Source organism: Brachypodium distachyon, chromosome 2 (genome assembly GCF_000005505.3).
Source record: "Brachypodium distachyon strain Bd21 chromosome 2, Brachypodium_distachyon_v3.0, whole genome shotgun sequence".
NCBI classification, from domain to species: Eukaryota; Viridiplantae; Streptophyta; class Magnoliopsida; order Poales; family Poaceae; genus Brachypodium; species Brachypodium distachyon.
Window position 1 is genome coordinate 45,769,235 of NC_016132.3, and position 13,774 is coordinate 45,783,008.

Sequence of the window (13,774 nt, forward strand, 5' to 3'; positions counted from 1 at the left end):
TGGCATCATTTCAGATTATATTGGCAACATGCATGATGTCAAATGCTTTAATAATGACATTTGGAAGGCATGCGAGCTCTCGACTTGAACCTTGCATAGAGTACTAGTTAGACAATATCCCTCCTCCAACAACCAAAAAATCAATTCGAATAAATCTGTATACAGTTTCAAATGTAATAAAAAGATGCAGATGGGAAACCTTTCCATACAGCCTAAAACCTTGCATGAATAGTTTTTCTTCTTCGAAGAACAAAGTCTAAATAGTTCACAGACAGCAGATTTCTTTTGGAGAAAATGTTAGTGAAAAAGAACTCCCAAGAATGTGCGGCCCTTTCTCAGAGAGGATTATTCATCAACATGAAAACCATTTCCAGACAGATGATTTTGTGCAGTATTGTAAGCAAGGGAGCACCCTTCAGTCCAACCACAAACAACGAAAAGCTTTTTGTAGCTCCCGTGCCATCCAGTCGGCTACCAAGACATATACGCCCTCATGATTCTTGGTAGGTGAATGGATGAATCGGCAGCTAATAAAACCCTACAGTCATCTGAGAGTGGACTGAAGAGAGCTCTCTTATACATGCATGAGCCACTAAGTAGACAGATCCAACTGCAAGAGAAAACATAAGTATGTTAGGGGAACCAAACAAACACCACTACAAAGAGAACCATGTGCATCTTATAAAATCAGGTATATCATCAAATCTCTCGGAAAGGAATTTTTTCCCAAATTGAACGTTCATACGAGGAACCAAGTTTTCACATCAAAATAGTATTAAAGCGCACACGAAGCAACTAGATTTAAGAGGGGAAACACCAAGAGGAACGAGCAAGAACACACAAGCGGAGAGATAAAACTTTGAGAAAAGAGATGTGAACCGGGGAGCGGAATAGGACTTGTGAGGTCTCCCGTGTTACCGTGTATTCCTCGGGCTAGCAAAGGTGGAGAAATGGCTCAGCTCATGGTTCCCTACAGAAGGGTGCTCCTAAATAGTCAGGGTGGAAGAGCTGACATCATTGCTACACCGCTAGTACAGCCTGTAGGGCTAGAATCCTATAGGACCGCACCTACATCTACGTGGATATGCTTTTTTTTCCGATAAAAGAAGCTTTTTATTAAATTTACAAGGGCGTCTCCAGCAGCTAGCAGCTGATCTGCCGTTACTTAACGTCATGCGTCAGATTTTTGCTTAGGTGAAAGAGAGTAAGTAGGAAAAAATATAGTACTAGTTACTTCAGCAAAAGACTGCTACCTCACGGGTACCAAAAAAAGTTAGAGTATGACAAGTGGGTCCTAATAAAAATATACTTTTTAATTAAAAAAAGAAATGATATATAGGAAAGAGAAGTGATGACATGGAATGCTAAATACCGACTCTAGTAACAGCCCGTTGAAGATGTCCTAAGTCGCATCAAAAAGATACATTAAGCAAATTCGCACATGTAGTGTTGGCATAGATTATTTCTTTTATTAACAAAATTCTATTAGCATATATTGATTGATTTGGAACAGAGGATTTTCACAGGAAAAAAATTGTTCAGGAAAATTTCCTATGATGTCCTTTGGATTGTAGATTGGCTACTTGGCTTTGAAATTTCTGTTGTAGTGCTTCCCTTCATGTTTTGGAGGATTTCAAACATTTGCTCAGCTTATGTTCTCGTTTCATTTGAGAACTCCGATGCAACATGTGTTTCTACCTTTCCTCTTCTCTCCGAGAATCTTTTTTCCTGAAAATTCATGTAAACTATCCAAACACTTCTAGGGCCCACTTGGAACACAAAATATGAAAAACACAGGAACATAAAAATCACGGGAAGTATGTCATGTTTTCTAGATTCGATTTCGCTTGATTTGATCAACATAGAGGATATGAATATCTTCTTGGTTGGCATGCAGTAGGTCCGTTTCCAATCCTATAGATTCGTTAGCAAGTTCCAACAAAAGCGCATAACTCTAAGCAAACTCTTGGACCGTTCAAGGAACTTCCGACGAGACTACTTTACCGTGAAATACCGCACTTAATCAACTCTTGTTGTTGGGTCAAGTCTCTGCGGCCTTCGGTCTGCTAGGAGACTAGAGAATCGCTTAATCTAGTGAAATCATCCGGCTGATCCTTACTTACTACTAGTACATAATAAAGTAAGGCACCGAGATGATGACTAGATGGGGGTCCCTGCTTAATTTGACAAGCCACGTGCAGCTAGGTAGTACTATTTGGTAGAGTAGGAAGCTAGGGCAAGCAGGGATGGAATCAAATCGGTGAATCAAAGAGAAGAAAGAGATGTTGTGTCGGGAATAAAAGCCGGCCGGAGTGACGTCGACATGTGTTTACAGTACACTGCACTGTGTGTGTGTGGGGCATACTACTGCCTCCGTCTCAATACATAGACACGCACGCATTTCAAGATTTTTAAATCTAATTAGCAAAATATAAATTATATTTCATAAAAAACATATCATTAGATTCGTAATCAAATGAGCTTTCTAATGATATATTTTCTACATCGTATAATTTAATTTTTGGTAGTTAAATTGACGATCTTGGAACGCGTGCGTGCCTCGTATATTGGGACGGAGGGAGTAGTTCTCTAGCTACGATTCTTAGCAGAGAGATATGATATCCTTGTTGGGTGATCTCGAATTTTGCCCCCGACCAACGTTTTTTTTTAAATGACCCTCTTAAAAAAAACTTATCGCAGTGTTTGTGCATTTGACTCTGTATACTAAAAAGCTCTTCCATGCGTCCTTCCACCAATGCCATTGGCGAAAGGACCTTTACTCCAATAGCATTGGCGGAAATGCCACGTGTCGCTTTACGGACTTTCCGTCAGACCATTTTTGCCATTTCGTTCGGGAGGGGGCCCATCGAGTAAAAATTCCGTGATCTTATCTTTTTCGCACTGCTCACTCAAATCGCTGTCGTCTCTCGTCTGATCCATCGATTTGATTAGAAGTAAGATTTCATATACTCCTTCCGTTCAACGAAGGATGTCTCAACTTTGACCAAATTTGAATGCATCTATACACTAAGTCATGTCTAGATACATTCAAATTTTGACAAACTTGAGACATCTTTTGTTGGACGGAGGGGGTACATGAAACGACACGCTTCGACCAATATACTGACTGCCGGTGATTGATGGCATCTGCAACAGTAGAGTCAGTACTGACTTTTCACATCATTTAGAGTCAAGGTTAAAATAACACGTGCAATGGTTTGTGTATTTAAACTGACTCTACATAATTTGTTAGCATTAGATGTGATGTTGTGTAATGGTTAAAAGGTCGACTATTAGTTAAACTCTTCGTTGATTCTTCCCTGAAGAGTCTGACTCTTCATGAAGAGTTAGTTTTTTTTTTCTCTCGTATTTCTCTTTCCTTCACTCAAGCAAATTTTAAACAAGAGTAAGTTAAGAGTCAACCATTTGCGGATACCCTTAAGGGTATGTTTGGTTGGTGCCGAAACTAGGTTTGTCAAATTTTTGCCAGCCAATACAAATTTGGCATTACTGGTTGAGTGCCAACATTTTGGTTGCTAAGGAATCTTGCAACCATGGGCCAACAAAATCTTAGCCAACTACTTGGCAAGCACCTTCCTTCACAAGTCTTATCTTGTTTCCTGCCCATGCATGCATGGTTTCGGTACAATATTTCCTTTTTGATTCAAACAGACGAAGAATTATGTTTCTGTAGAAGTTTTTCTAGAATGTTTTAATGATTATAAGTTTGAAAGGCCATTTCTATAGACTATTTTTTGCGTGCAGTTTCAAAGAAAAAAAAATCTATTGAGTACAACCTCATATAAATTTTCCCTGTGTTTCTATCAGTTTATATAGGAACGAGGGCAAACACCTAATGCTTTGAAAAATCACCGGTTTTTTCTCCGATGCACAACCAAACAGTGCATAGTTTCAATTACTGTAGGATTCAATATAACATAACATCTAATTTATGCCTTCTTTTAACCATCTTTGTGTTTTTTTGAATCATGTGGACCAGTGACTCTTCCCTAAACGGACCTTCAAATCATGTAAAAAGTGCAGTCATCATGGCATGCACATAAAAAAAAACTTCTTGACTATGGACTCATATTGTTATATTCTTAAATTAAAATTTGCATTTTCTTTTCAAAAAAGAGGGGGTCCTCCGGTCTCTGCACAGATCGTCACACACAACTTTCTGTACATTTTCTAAGTACTCAAAATTTTTATAACTTCAGTCTAACCCCAAAATGAAATACTAAGAGGATGCGATCCAAGAAGTATTTTATTGGGCAACAACCCCTGCACTGTTCGAGCATCGCGTAAACATGCATGTCCAGGTTCCCCCTGACTACGTTCATGACGAGATCCAAACGTACATATGCGCCAAACACGGTTTTTTTAGAGTAAAATACACCACTAGTCCATAAATTCTTAGCGAATGCACAGTTTAGGTCCACGAATTCAAAAAACGCACACATAAAACTATAAACTGATATTTGTCTAAAAGCAGTCCGGCGTGGTTAATTCCGGCCACGTGGCAGCCACATTAGCTTAACCCAGAGAGTTTCTTGGGGGAGATTTCGCAAAAATTTAACAACAACCTGCGAGTTTTATGTTAAATTTTTGCTACTTTAATGGCAACCTGCGGAGAATTTTGTTAAATTTTTCCTAGAATTAAGTTAAAATTTTCGGAAAAAAACCCAACAACAACCCATGGTTCTGGCTTAAACTGACGTGGCTGCCATGTAGCCGAAATTAATCCCGTCGAACCGTTTTTAGACCTAGATGTTACACTAGTACGAGTTTACGGCTTTATGCGTGCGTTTTTTCCGAGTTCGGGACTAAAATATGCATTCGCACGGAGTTTATGTGCTGGAGGTGTATTTCACTCTTAAGTTACATGTGCCTCAGCGACTAGAGCGACGATTTAATTGGAACTTGGAGAGCGACGTAGTGCTGGATCCGTGTCATGTTTCCGTAAACAAGTCGTTCGTTTGAAATGGTACAAATAGATCGAGCTCATCCGTTGTTTCGGCACAATCCTAAAGACTATCTATGCCAACACAACATGATGGTAATTAAGTACCCTCGTGATGTCTTTTCTCTCGCTGATCGACATGATTCTGCCACTTGACCATCAATCTGTTCCCTGGACCTTTTCGTCACGGGGAAATTTGGACCACAAACCATTTTCTCAGGCACAGCAAAAGGACTAGATTAAACGCAACTGGTGAAATCATACGAACAGGGACACGAACAGCTAGCTTAGCTATGGCTTTCGGCCTTTTGTAGGAGCTCAAAGCTTTAAAATAACCCTGGTTCTATGCGAGGTAGACTAGTTCATGCATACTTTGGACGGAGCAGCTGCCATATCTGCAATTTTCACAAATATAGTACTCTTCCAGGTTGCATGCAACTGCAAGTTCCCATGCAGCCACATGCACGTCCATCCGCAGGCAAGTTCCCAGAATAAACCCTCAAACTACAGCTGGTTCTGTCCCCAGCCTCCTCTCTCCGATGCATCTTCTTTTCTAAACTAGAGTAATTAAGTTCTACTCACACAGCCGATGCTACTGATCGATGATCAACGCCGACAACTCCTTCGAAGTAGCAATTCACACACTGCGAGAGCCTGACCCCGGGACCAGGAATGGCATGAGGAGATCGATCGATACGCGACGAATGAGCGTGCAGCTTACTATTAGCTTATGAAACTGTTAGTTAAGCAGCTAGAGACAGAGCTCCACCCGGAAATAGTTCACATCAAACCCGGCCAAGCCCTGGTGATCGGCAGGGCAATTATGCTGCCAGTTTATAGTATAATTTGAGGTAGAGGTGGACCCCTGCGAGAAGATCTGTCTAGGACCTTTAACTTAAGGCCGGTGCTGGGCTTGGCCAATTCGAGGCGTCCATTGATCCATGCACACCGGCTCCGAATTGCGCCTGCATTTCGTTGCATGTACTGTCATGTGGGAACGTTCTTGTTTGGATGCATAGATTGCCTATGAGCAGCATCGATTTGCCATTTTGCCATGTAGTGTCTCGTGTGGTTTAATTTGATAATTAGCTCCACGCATGCTGTCTTATTTTTTGTGGCCGAAAACTGACGTGCATTAAATGTATTTTTCTTGTTGATACCAAGCCGCGGTGATTCAGCTGGTACACACGGTGGTAAGTACATTGGCTGCTACCGTGCTCTGCGCGTTACCAAGAGCAAGAGCCCCTGGACAGTGCAATGCAGCGTTGGACACGGATCGAGCAGGCCCGGCCGGACGGGAAACATGTACGCTACCGGGGAGCGAGCGTACGACGTGCGACGGCCTGATTGATGTGAGCCGACGCTGCAGCGGCCTGCAACCTGCCCTCACTCGGCCGGCCGTACGTGTGTGTGTCAATGCACGCGCGCGTGCCGCGTGGCTGGGACGTTGTAGTACTTCCGCGTCCTCCTGGCCTCCCTCCCCGCTCCGCTTTCTCGCAACCGAGAGAATCCCCCGCGGTGTACCGCGGGAACACGGAGTTAACGCTGGAGTGGAGCATCCGTAAAAACGTAGGGCGTGGGCGAGCCGCGCGCGCAGGGGGGCGAGTTGTCCAGTGGGTCAAGTACGTGACGCGGATGGGACGCTGGAGTGGAGTGTGTTCCTTCCTTCCCTCTGCTGCTGCGCTGGTGTGGCGTGGGATTTCCCATCCTTGGTCCGGTCGAGCTCACACGTCCCATCCGGTCGAACGGTCGCGTGCAGTACGTGCCACCACGTACGATGGGCTCCGCTCCAGTGAGATGGCCGTTGCCAGATCGCAAGGCCTGCCCATTTCGACGGCACAAGGGAAAGTAAACATTGGCTGACCGCAAAAGCAACATTAACTGGCCGTCTGCAAAAGAGAAGCCGTGTGCGCTAGTGTTTGGCGTGGCGACGTCGATTTGCTGATTTATCGCCATGGAAGACACAGATTTTGGATGTGTGCCAACTTGATCGGTTGTACAGAGTACAGTTACCAGTGCGCTGATCGGGATTAAAAATCCCAGTTATTGCATCGCCACTAAAACTTCCAAATGACTTCGCTTTGAGTTTGATGGGGGCCCATATGGTCTCACCATCAAACAAGGAGTGGACAGGCTGTAAAAAGAAAAGAAAAAAGGAGGAGTGGACAATGGGAGGATACGATTCTGTATTTGACAAAGATTTTTCCAGTACCTACTCCCGGCCGTGCTTCTCCGGCCCAATATGGCGCGTGAATCTGATATGGCCCGTCGGGCCATAAATCGACCAGACTATACATGACGGACTGCGGCTACCACAAAGGCCCTACTGTGGTAAACATGGCTGCGCCCCTGACGTCTTTGGCCAGTAGGCCGGCCCAACAAAGATCCGGCGTCTTTTTTTCCCTTTCTCTGTTGGCGTTTATTATTTTCTAATTTTTTCTATTTTTAATATAATTATTCCTAAATTTTAACTCCGATATTGCATTAACAAGAGTCTTATTCTGGATGTTATGTTTGACACAAAACAAAATTATTTTGCATAGGGACAAATAAACGTACCGTCCTTACCGATTGATTCAAGAGCAACATTGGATAGTGGGCAACACATGTGGTGTCACGAATAAATGCACGTACCGTCCTTACCGGGGTATGTTTGGATTGAAGCCAAGATGTACCATGCCAATTTATTGGTCCTTGACCAAAATTTGGTCATTGCCTGGATTGTTGCCAATTACTTCGATCTTAAATTCTTGTCGTGTGTCGTGATTTTAGTCACAAATTTGAACTAAAACCATGACAAGAATGGATTGGAGTGAGTATTAGGCATGCTAACTTTAGTTCATTTTCTTGTCCAAAGTTGATCAATTCATGTGCAAGCAACACGAAGACAATATTTTAGGATATGAGATCAAACCAAACACACACTTTTTTTTGAGGAACCGAACAGTCGATCTCCGTCATTTGATTAGACAAACCAAACACACTCCTAATGACAAAATGATGGTATAGCGGGCTCCTGGTTCTCGATGGCAGTTGCATACGGAGTAGTTGCGTATTTCTTCATCGACATGGGTATTCTATCTGGAGAAGAGAGAAAAAATACTAGCTGTCAAGCACTGAAACCGCGCGGGCTCCCGCTCAGATGCCTACTCAAACACTATCGGTTGGCGGGGTTCGTTCATAACCATCGGATCGGAAAACACCTGCGCATCCGACCGCTCGTTCAAAACCCCGTCTCCTCACGACCAGCACGACACAAGGGGGCCGAGCCCCAAATCTCACCCGCCACCCTCGCTTCGCGAGCCTTCTCGTCCTCGAACAAGAAACCCTAGCGCCGCCGCTCGCCGGCGATGGAGGCGCCGGACGAGGAGGCGGGCCTGGGGCTCCCGGAGGACGAGCGGCTTCTGGAGGTCACCATCATCTCCGCGCAGGGGCTGAAGCCGCCATCTGGCCTGCGGCGGCGGCTGCAGGCGTACGCCGTGGCGTGGGTTGACGCGGCGCACAGGCTTCAGACGCAGCCCGACTGCTCCGGCGGCGTCGATCCGGCGTGGCATGAGCGGTTCCTCTTCCGCGTGCACGAGGCCGCGCTCGCCGAGGATTCCCGCGCTGCCGTCACCGTGGAGATCTACGCTGCACCGAACGGGGCCTGGCACATCGGCGGGGACTCCCTGATCGGATCCGCGCGCTTCCTCCTCGGCGACAACTGCCTCCTATCCCGCCCCGTTGGGTCCCCGGCTATGTTCGCGGTCGGCGTCCGTCGCCCCTCCGGTCGTGTCCACGGCCTCCTCAACGTGGCTGCCAGCCTCGTTGCTGCGCCGCCATCTCCGGCGGCCTCCCACGCCCTCAGCCGCTCCCCCGCCGTCTCTCTCAGCGGCCTACCCCCTGCCGTCTCCATCAGCAGCCTCTCCACGGCGCCCGTATCAGGCCGTGTGCTCCGCGTCCTCAACCGCGCGCACCCGACACCCCCACCTTCTCCTAAGGTGATCACGCCCAAGAAGCCGCCGGCTGCCGTGAAGCCTAACAATAAGGGAGTGGAAAACCAACAGGTCGCGGTGAAGCCGAACAACAAACATGGCGACGATGCCAGCGATCAGGACGGGGAGGAGGAGGAGATGGGGTATATGGGCGGGGTGATGTTTTGCGGGCCTTGCGTCTTACCATTCCCAAGAAAGATCCACACCAGCTCCTCTGATGAGAACCTGCAGGCCTTCGCTGGCATCTTCTCCGGCGGAGTTGGCATCGCCAGACAGAGCCTGAGCCCCCGTCACTGAGGAGCCTATGCAAAGCAGGTTCATTCTTTCAGTTGGTTACTCGAGTTGTCATGGAGATAGTCTGTTCTTGTGGGTAATTAGTTTTCTTGAGGCCGAGGATATAGTGCTGAGTTGTATCATAACATCTCTTGCCACTACTGCCAGTATATTACTGTGAATTTAATGGAATTGTAGAGTGCTAGTTCTGCAAGAAATGAATTTGAACTTTAAGGATTGTAGAGTTTTATTCTGTTCTTGATATTGGAAGAAACCTGCTTCTTGTTTAATAGATTGAGGATTTCACTGGGAGCAACACTTATCTGCATTGGACAAGTCTGATTACCTCCATCCATCTTGGCGGGGTTTTGTGGATGTATACCTTTTGCCTCATATCTACAATTCACCAATTACAGTGCTAGCTGCTGCTGAATTGTTGAGTTGGGTAATGCATATTTCTTTTAGCTTTCTTGATGTTACAGAGGTAATTGCATGGTTGTGCTGGTGGATTGGGTGTATTGTAGTGCCATTACACAGATGTCAAACATTTGTTCAAATGATAGGTGGAACTTTGGGCATGATATGGCAACATGTTCTGCTATTTTCATGTGATAACTATGATTTATATTCCTTTTGTTTTTGTTCTTGAAGGCGAAACTTGTTACATACTTACATCATGATTCATGTTTGGTCCTTTTTTACATGTTGAACTTTGTCATTTGCAATTCAATGCAGAACACTAAAACCTTTGAATGGTCTGACATAGATAGCACTGTAGGTGAGTGCATTGTGATCCCATGTCGTAGAAATTGAGCACATCATTGAACTCAGCTTGTTCTGAGGGCATGTTACGTATTTTAACAGATTTATTATGTTTGTTATGGAACGAAGAGTAGATTGCCAAGTCATAGATTACTTCAGACAGTTGTGATTGTTCAATTTGTTCATCTGCCAGCACTATGACATAGTTGTCGAATAAATGCTGATCATGCATCTTAGAATTGTTCGGAGTGATCCAGCGATGAAAGCTATAATCGTCCAATAATCATTCTTACAATACTACATGGAGATGCAATGATACTCCAACGTAAATACATAGTGCATCATTGTACTGAAACTCTGAACCCTGTCCCTTCTCTCCCCAAAAGTTCATTGCAGCTGCTTTAGGTAGTTACTGAAGGTCCATATTTTACCCTGTTCCCAAGAAGAAAGGAATACTATAGTATTGACCTGTTGATTTGATCTTCTGAAAAGTTGAGTTGTTTGGGGTAATGAGCATTGACCTTATTATTGAGTGAGCCAGGAGAGATACAGGATCTTTAATGGCAAGAATGAAAGAAGTTTCCAGTGATTGAGATGGAAGGATGTGTTGTCTGAAGGAGCGACACATTAAGTTCAGGATCTTGTTTGCAATTAATGTTGTCCCACTCCCTTCTATATGAGGTTATCTCAATTCCAAAATAGGAACTGAGTATATATATAAGCATAGGAATTTTTGTTAGCTCGTTTCAAGCCAATAATATGATCCTTCAGGGTGTAATAGCCCATGTTTAGGGCACAAATTCCAGGTGATTTCTTTGGAAAAGTATTGGGCTGCATCTGCCAATTGAGACCATATTCCTCTTACAACTTGCTCTAGGATCTAGATTTTGCGGCACACTGCCATCATGGAGCTTGGTAACACTAGCATGATCTTGTTGCATTTTATTTTAGTATAATCATGTATGATTCTGTGAAGCCTTTAATCCTTCAGGTGAATCTTCCAATTTCTCCTCTAGTTTTCTTCTTTTTCCTTTACATTTCCCATGTTCAATACACCTAGGTTGCACAAACGACATGTTGAATATCCATGAAGCCCACATATATATATATTCTGTCTTAGGCTGGACAGATGGAATTTCTTCAGCATTTTTATTGTACTTCCCAGCTTGACAATTTAAATTTTGAATTCCACCGTCAAACTTCAGAGGCATTGAAATTTGCAGCATGAGTTTTGGCCAATGTCTGCTATAACTTTTGTCTGCCTGGAAAATTTGTGAATGCAATCCTTTAGCCTGTTTTTTTCATTCTGTTTGCAATATACCGAAGGTGTCGAAAAGGCCATCTGAAGGTATTATCCAAATTCTGATATATCCACTGCCTCATGAGGCAAAGAAGATGGAAACTGGCGGTTTCAAGAATTAGGAAATTCAGTTCAGTTTCTTTTGTGATGAAGCAATGGAATGTAGACCGTTTTCTTTTCTCTTATCTTTATTGTTCTAAAAATCGGAGCTGGTAGTTGTTCATGCACACGTCCCAGTTCCCACCTTCCTTTACCATCTTACTAAAAATTCTGTAACAAAAGTAACTGAACTAATAGCAAAACACATGATGCTAGTATTTAGCTAGTCGTGTAGAGCATGCCTGATTTCTTTTTCGAGACCATGCAAGGATGCTTCATCTTATTTGCATGTGACTCAATTGTGTTATCCTGTTGACCGGGCCACTCGGTTTATTTTGTCTATGCACTAACTAATCTTCTGAGGACCTGAATCCTATTTATAATTTGGTTTAGCTTATGAGTTACAACTGCTGCAGCAACATTTGAGCACGTTTCAAACTGATTTCTATTTAGCTGCCAGATGTTGTATTTTGGGGCAATTTTCTAGATTCATCACTTCACCATGTTTCAGTTGTTTGTTGGTACACGTACACACATGAATTGCCTATGGGCCAAGCGCGCGCGCGCACACAGACAACGTGGCCCAACATCAACTATGCACGATCTGTTAGTCGATAAGCTGGGATACAGCCCCTTTCTACCGTATGCCTAATGTCATTATACTCCCTCCGACCGGTATTACTTGTTTCAAATTTGTCTAAATACGGATGTATCTGTGTGTAAAAAGTGTCTAGATGCATGTAATATTTTGACAAGTAATTCCAGCCAAAGGAAGTAGTTTCTTTTAAAAAAACACATTACAAACTGCTCACAACATACGTACACTCACACCCCTAGACACACGAATACACGCACACTCCTACCCTTATAAGCACCTCCGAAAGACTGAACCGGCAGATCTTTAGAGATTGACGAAGTCACCGTAGGCGTCTCGTTGTTGACGGGTACGTCACCTATCACTAAAAAAATATTGCCGGTTAAATCCTGAAATAATTGAGAAAAATGTGACATCCACGTCAAATCTGGGACTTGAACCTTGGTGAACTAGTTACTTCCATCGCAAGGAATCAGACTACCTAGTCAGGATCAGTTCACTAATGCCATTATAGTTTTCAACGGGAGCTGTCCAAAATCTGCCTGGTTTCTATGGTAGCATCCGATTTTCTGATTTCACTCATCAAATAGGGTAGGGTATAAACTGTTTGGCAGTTCAGGACTGAATCAGTCACTCGAGGCCATCAGGTTTATGTGGAATATGCTTCTCCTTCTCTTATTGCGCTTATTGGACACTGCATAAGCATAACCATAAAGTGCTTGGTGATTGTGACCATACATCAATGGCCACTCCTTCCACCTCACATATTTGCTTTATTTTGTAAGTCCTTGCCATGTCCTTCTTCCAATTGCGATCCTCATAATCCTGATTTAATTTGCTCCGCCGACGAAGCATGGTGTCTTTTGTTTGGTCCTGTGATTGCTTCAATTCTTTTCTGTATGCTTAATTTGTTGATTTGGATCCCATTCGTTCCTTCTCCTTTGCAGGAAGTATCACTCTCGTTTCTTTAACTTTTCAAGTGCGATGTGGGAGAAGATTTCGAGGAACGGTGAGCATCAAGCACCTCGCAAATTGTTCCAATATTCGATCCCCGTACTTGGCATTAGAGATGGACCCTTTTGCTTTTGCTGGCCATTTGCAAAAATCGCATTGGAGGGCTAGTTGCCGTCTCCAGGTTCTGTTCTTGATGCTGTTGCATATACGGTATAAATACTACTCTCTTCGATCTACATTAATTGTCTCAAATTTGTCCATATATAGACGTATATATGTCTAAAAGCGTGTAGATACATAACTGAGCGTAGTTCAGGTGGGTGTGGTTCTTTGTGGTGGAACCAGCTCATCCAGGTTTAAATCTCCGACTAGACATGGGTGCTCGCATTTCTCTGAATTTATTTCAAGACCTAACCAGCGTTGTGCTTTCAGTGGGAGTGACGTACCCGTCAACTACAAGACGCTTGTGGTGACTTCGTCAATCTCAAGATGATGTGCCGGACCAGTCTTTCGAAGGTGCTCATAAGGGTAGGGTGAGTGTGTGTGAGTGTTTATGAGCATCTGCATCTGTACTGTAACGTGTTGATACATGTAATATTTACTCCGATAATTAATATGAATCGGAGAGAGCAGATTCTTTGTCCCTCTGTGCACCATGCGAGATGTAGCTCTATTGAATCGAGATGTTTAGGACAAATGGTGTGCTTTCATGCCACAAGTGGAAAGCTTAGCACAAATGTGGCAAGCAAAGCATGCTGTGCATTTCCTCGTAGGCATGACAATATAAAGATTCCTCTCCCCACACACGCTTTTCCCTCCCATTTTTCAACTTTCAAGGTAAATTCTCTATCGTC

At 43.9% G+C, this 13,774-nt stretch overlaps 1 protein-coding gene and 1 non-coding gene across 2 annotated transcripts; one reads left to right on the forward strand and one right to left on the reverse strand.

Annotated features, from left to right (window-relative positions):
* Window positions 1-392: 392 nt before the first annotated feature.
* On the reverse strand, window positions 393-582 carry MIR319B (microRNA MIR319b). The gene has a single exon (NR_126955.1). It is a non-coding gene; the product is annotated as a microRNA MIR319b (primary transcript).
* A 7,619-nt stretch (window positions 583-8,201) lies between these two features.
* LOC100842238 lies at window positions 8,202-9,911 on the forward strand. The gene has a single exon (XM_003569443.4). It carries the CDS (start codon window positions 8,314-8,316, stop codon window positions 9,232-9,234), a length of 921 nt encoding a protein of 306 aa, XP_003569491.1. The 5' UTR covers window positions 8,202-8,313; the 3' UTR covers window positions 9,235-9,911.
* Window positions 9,912-13,774: the final 3,863 nt, after the last annotated feature.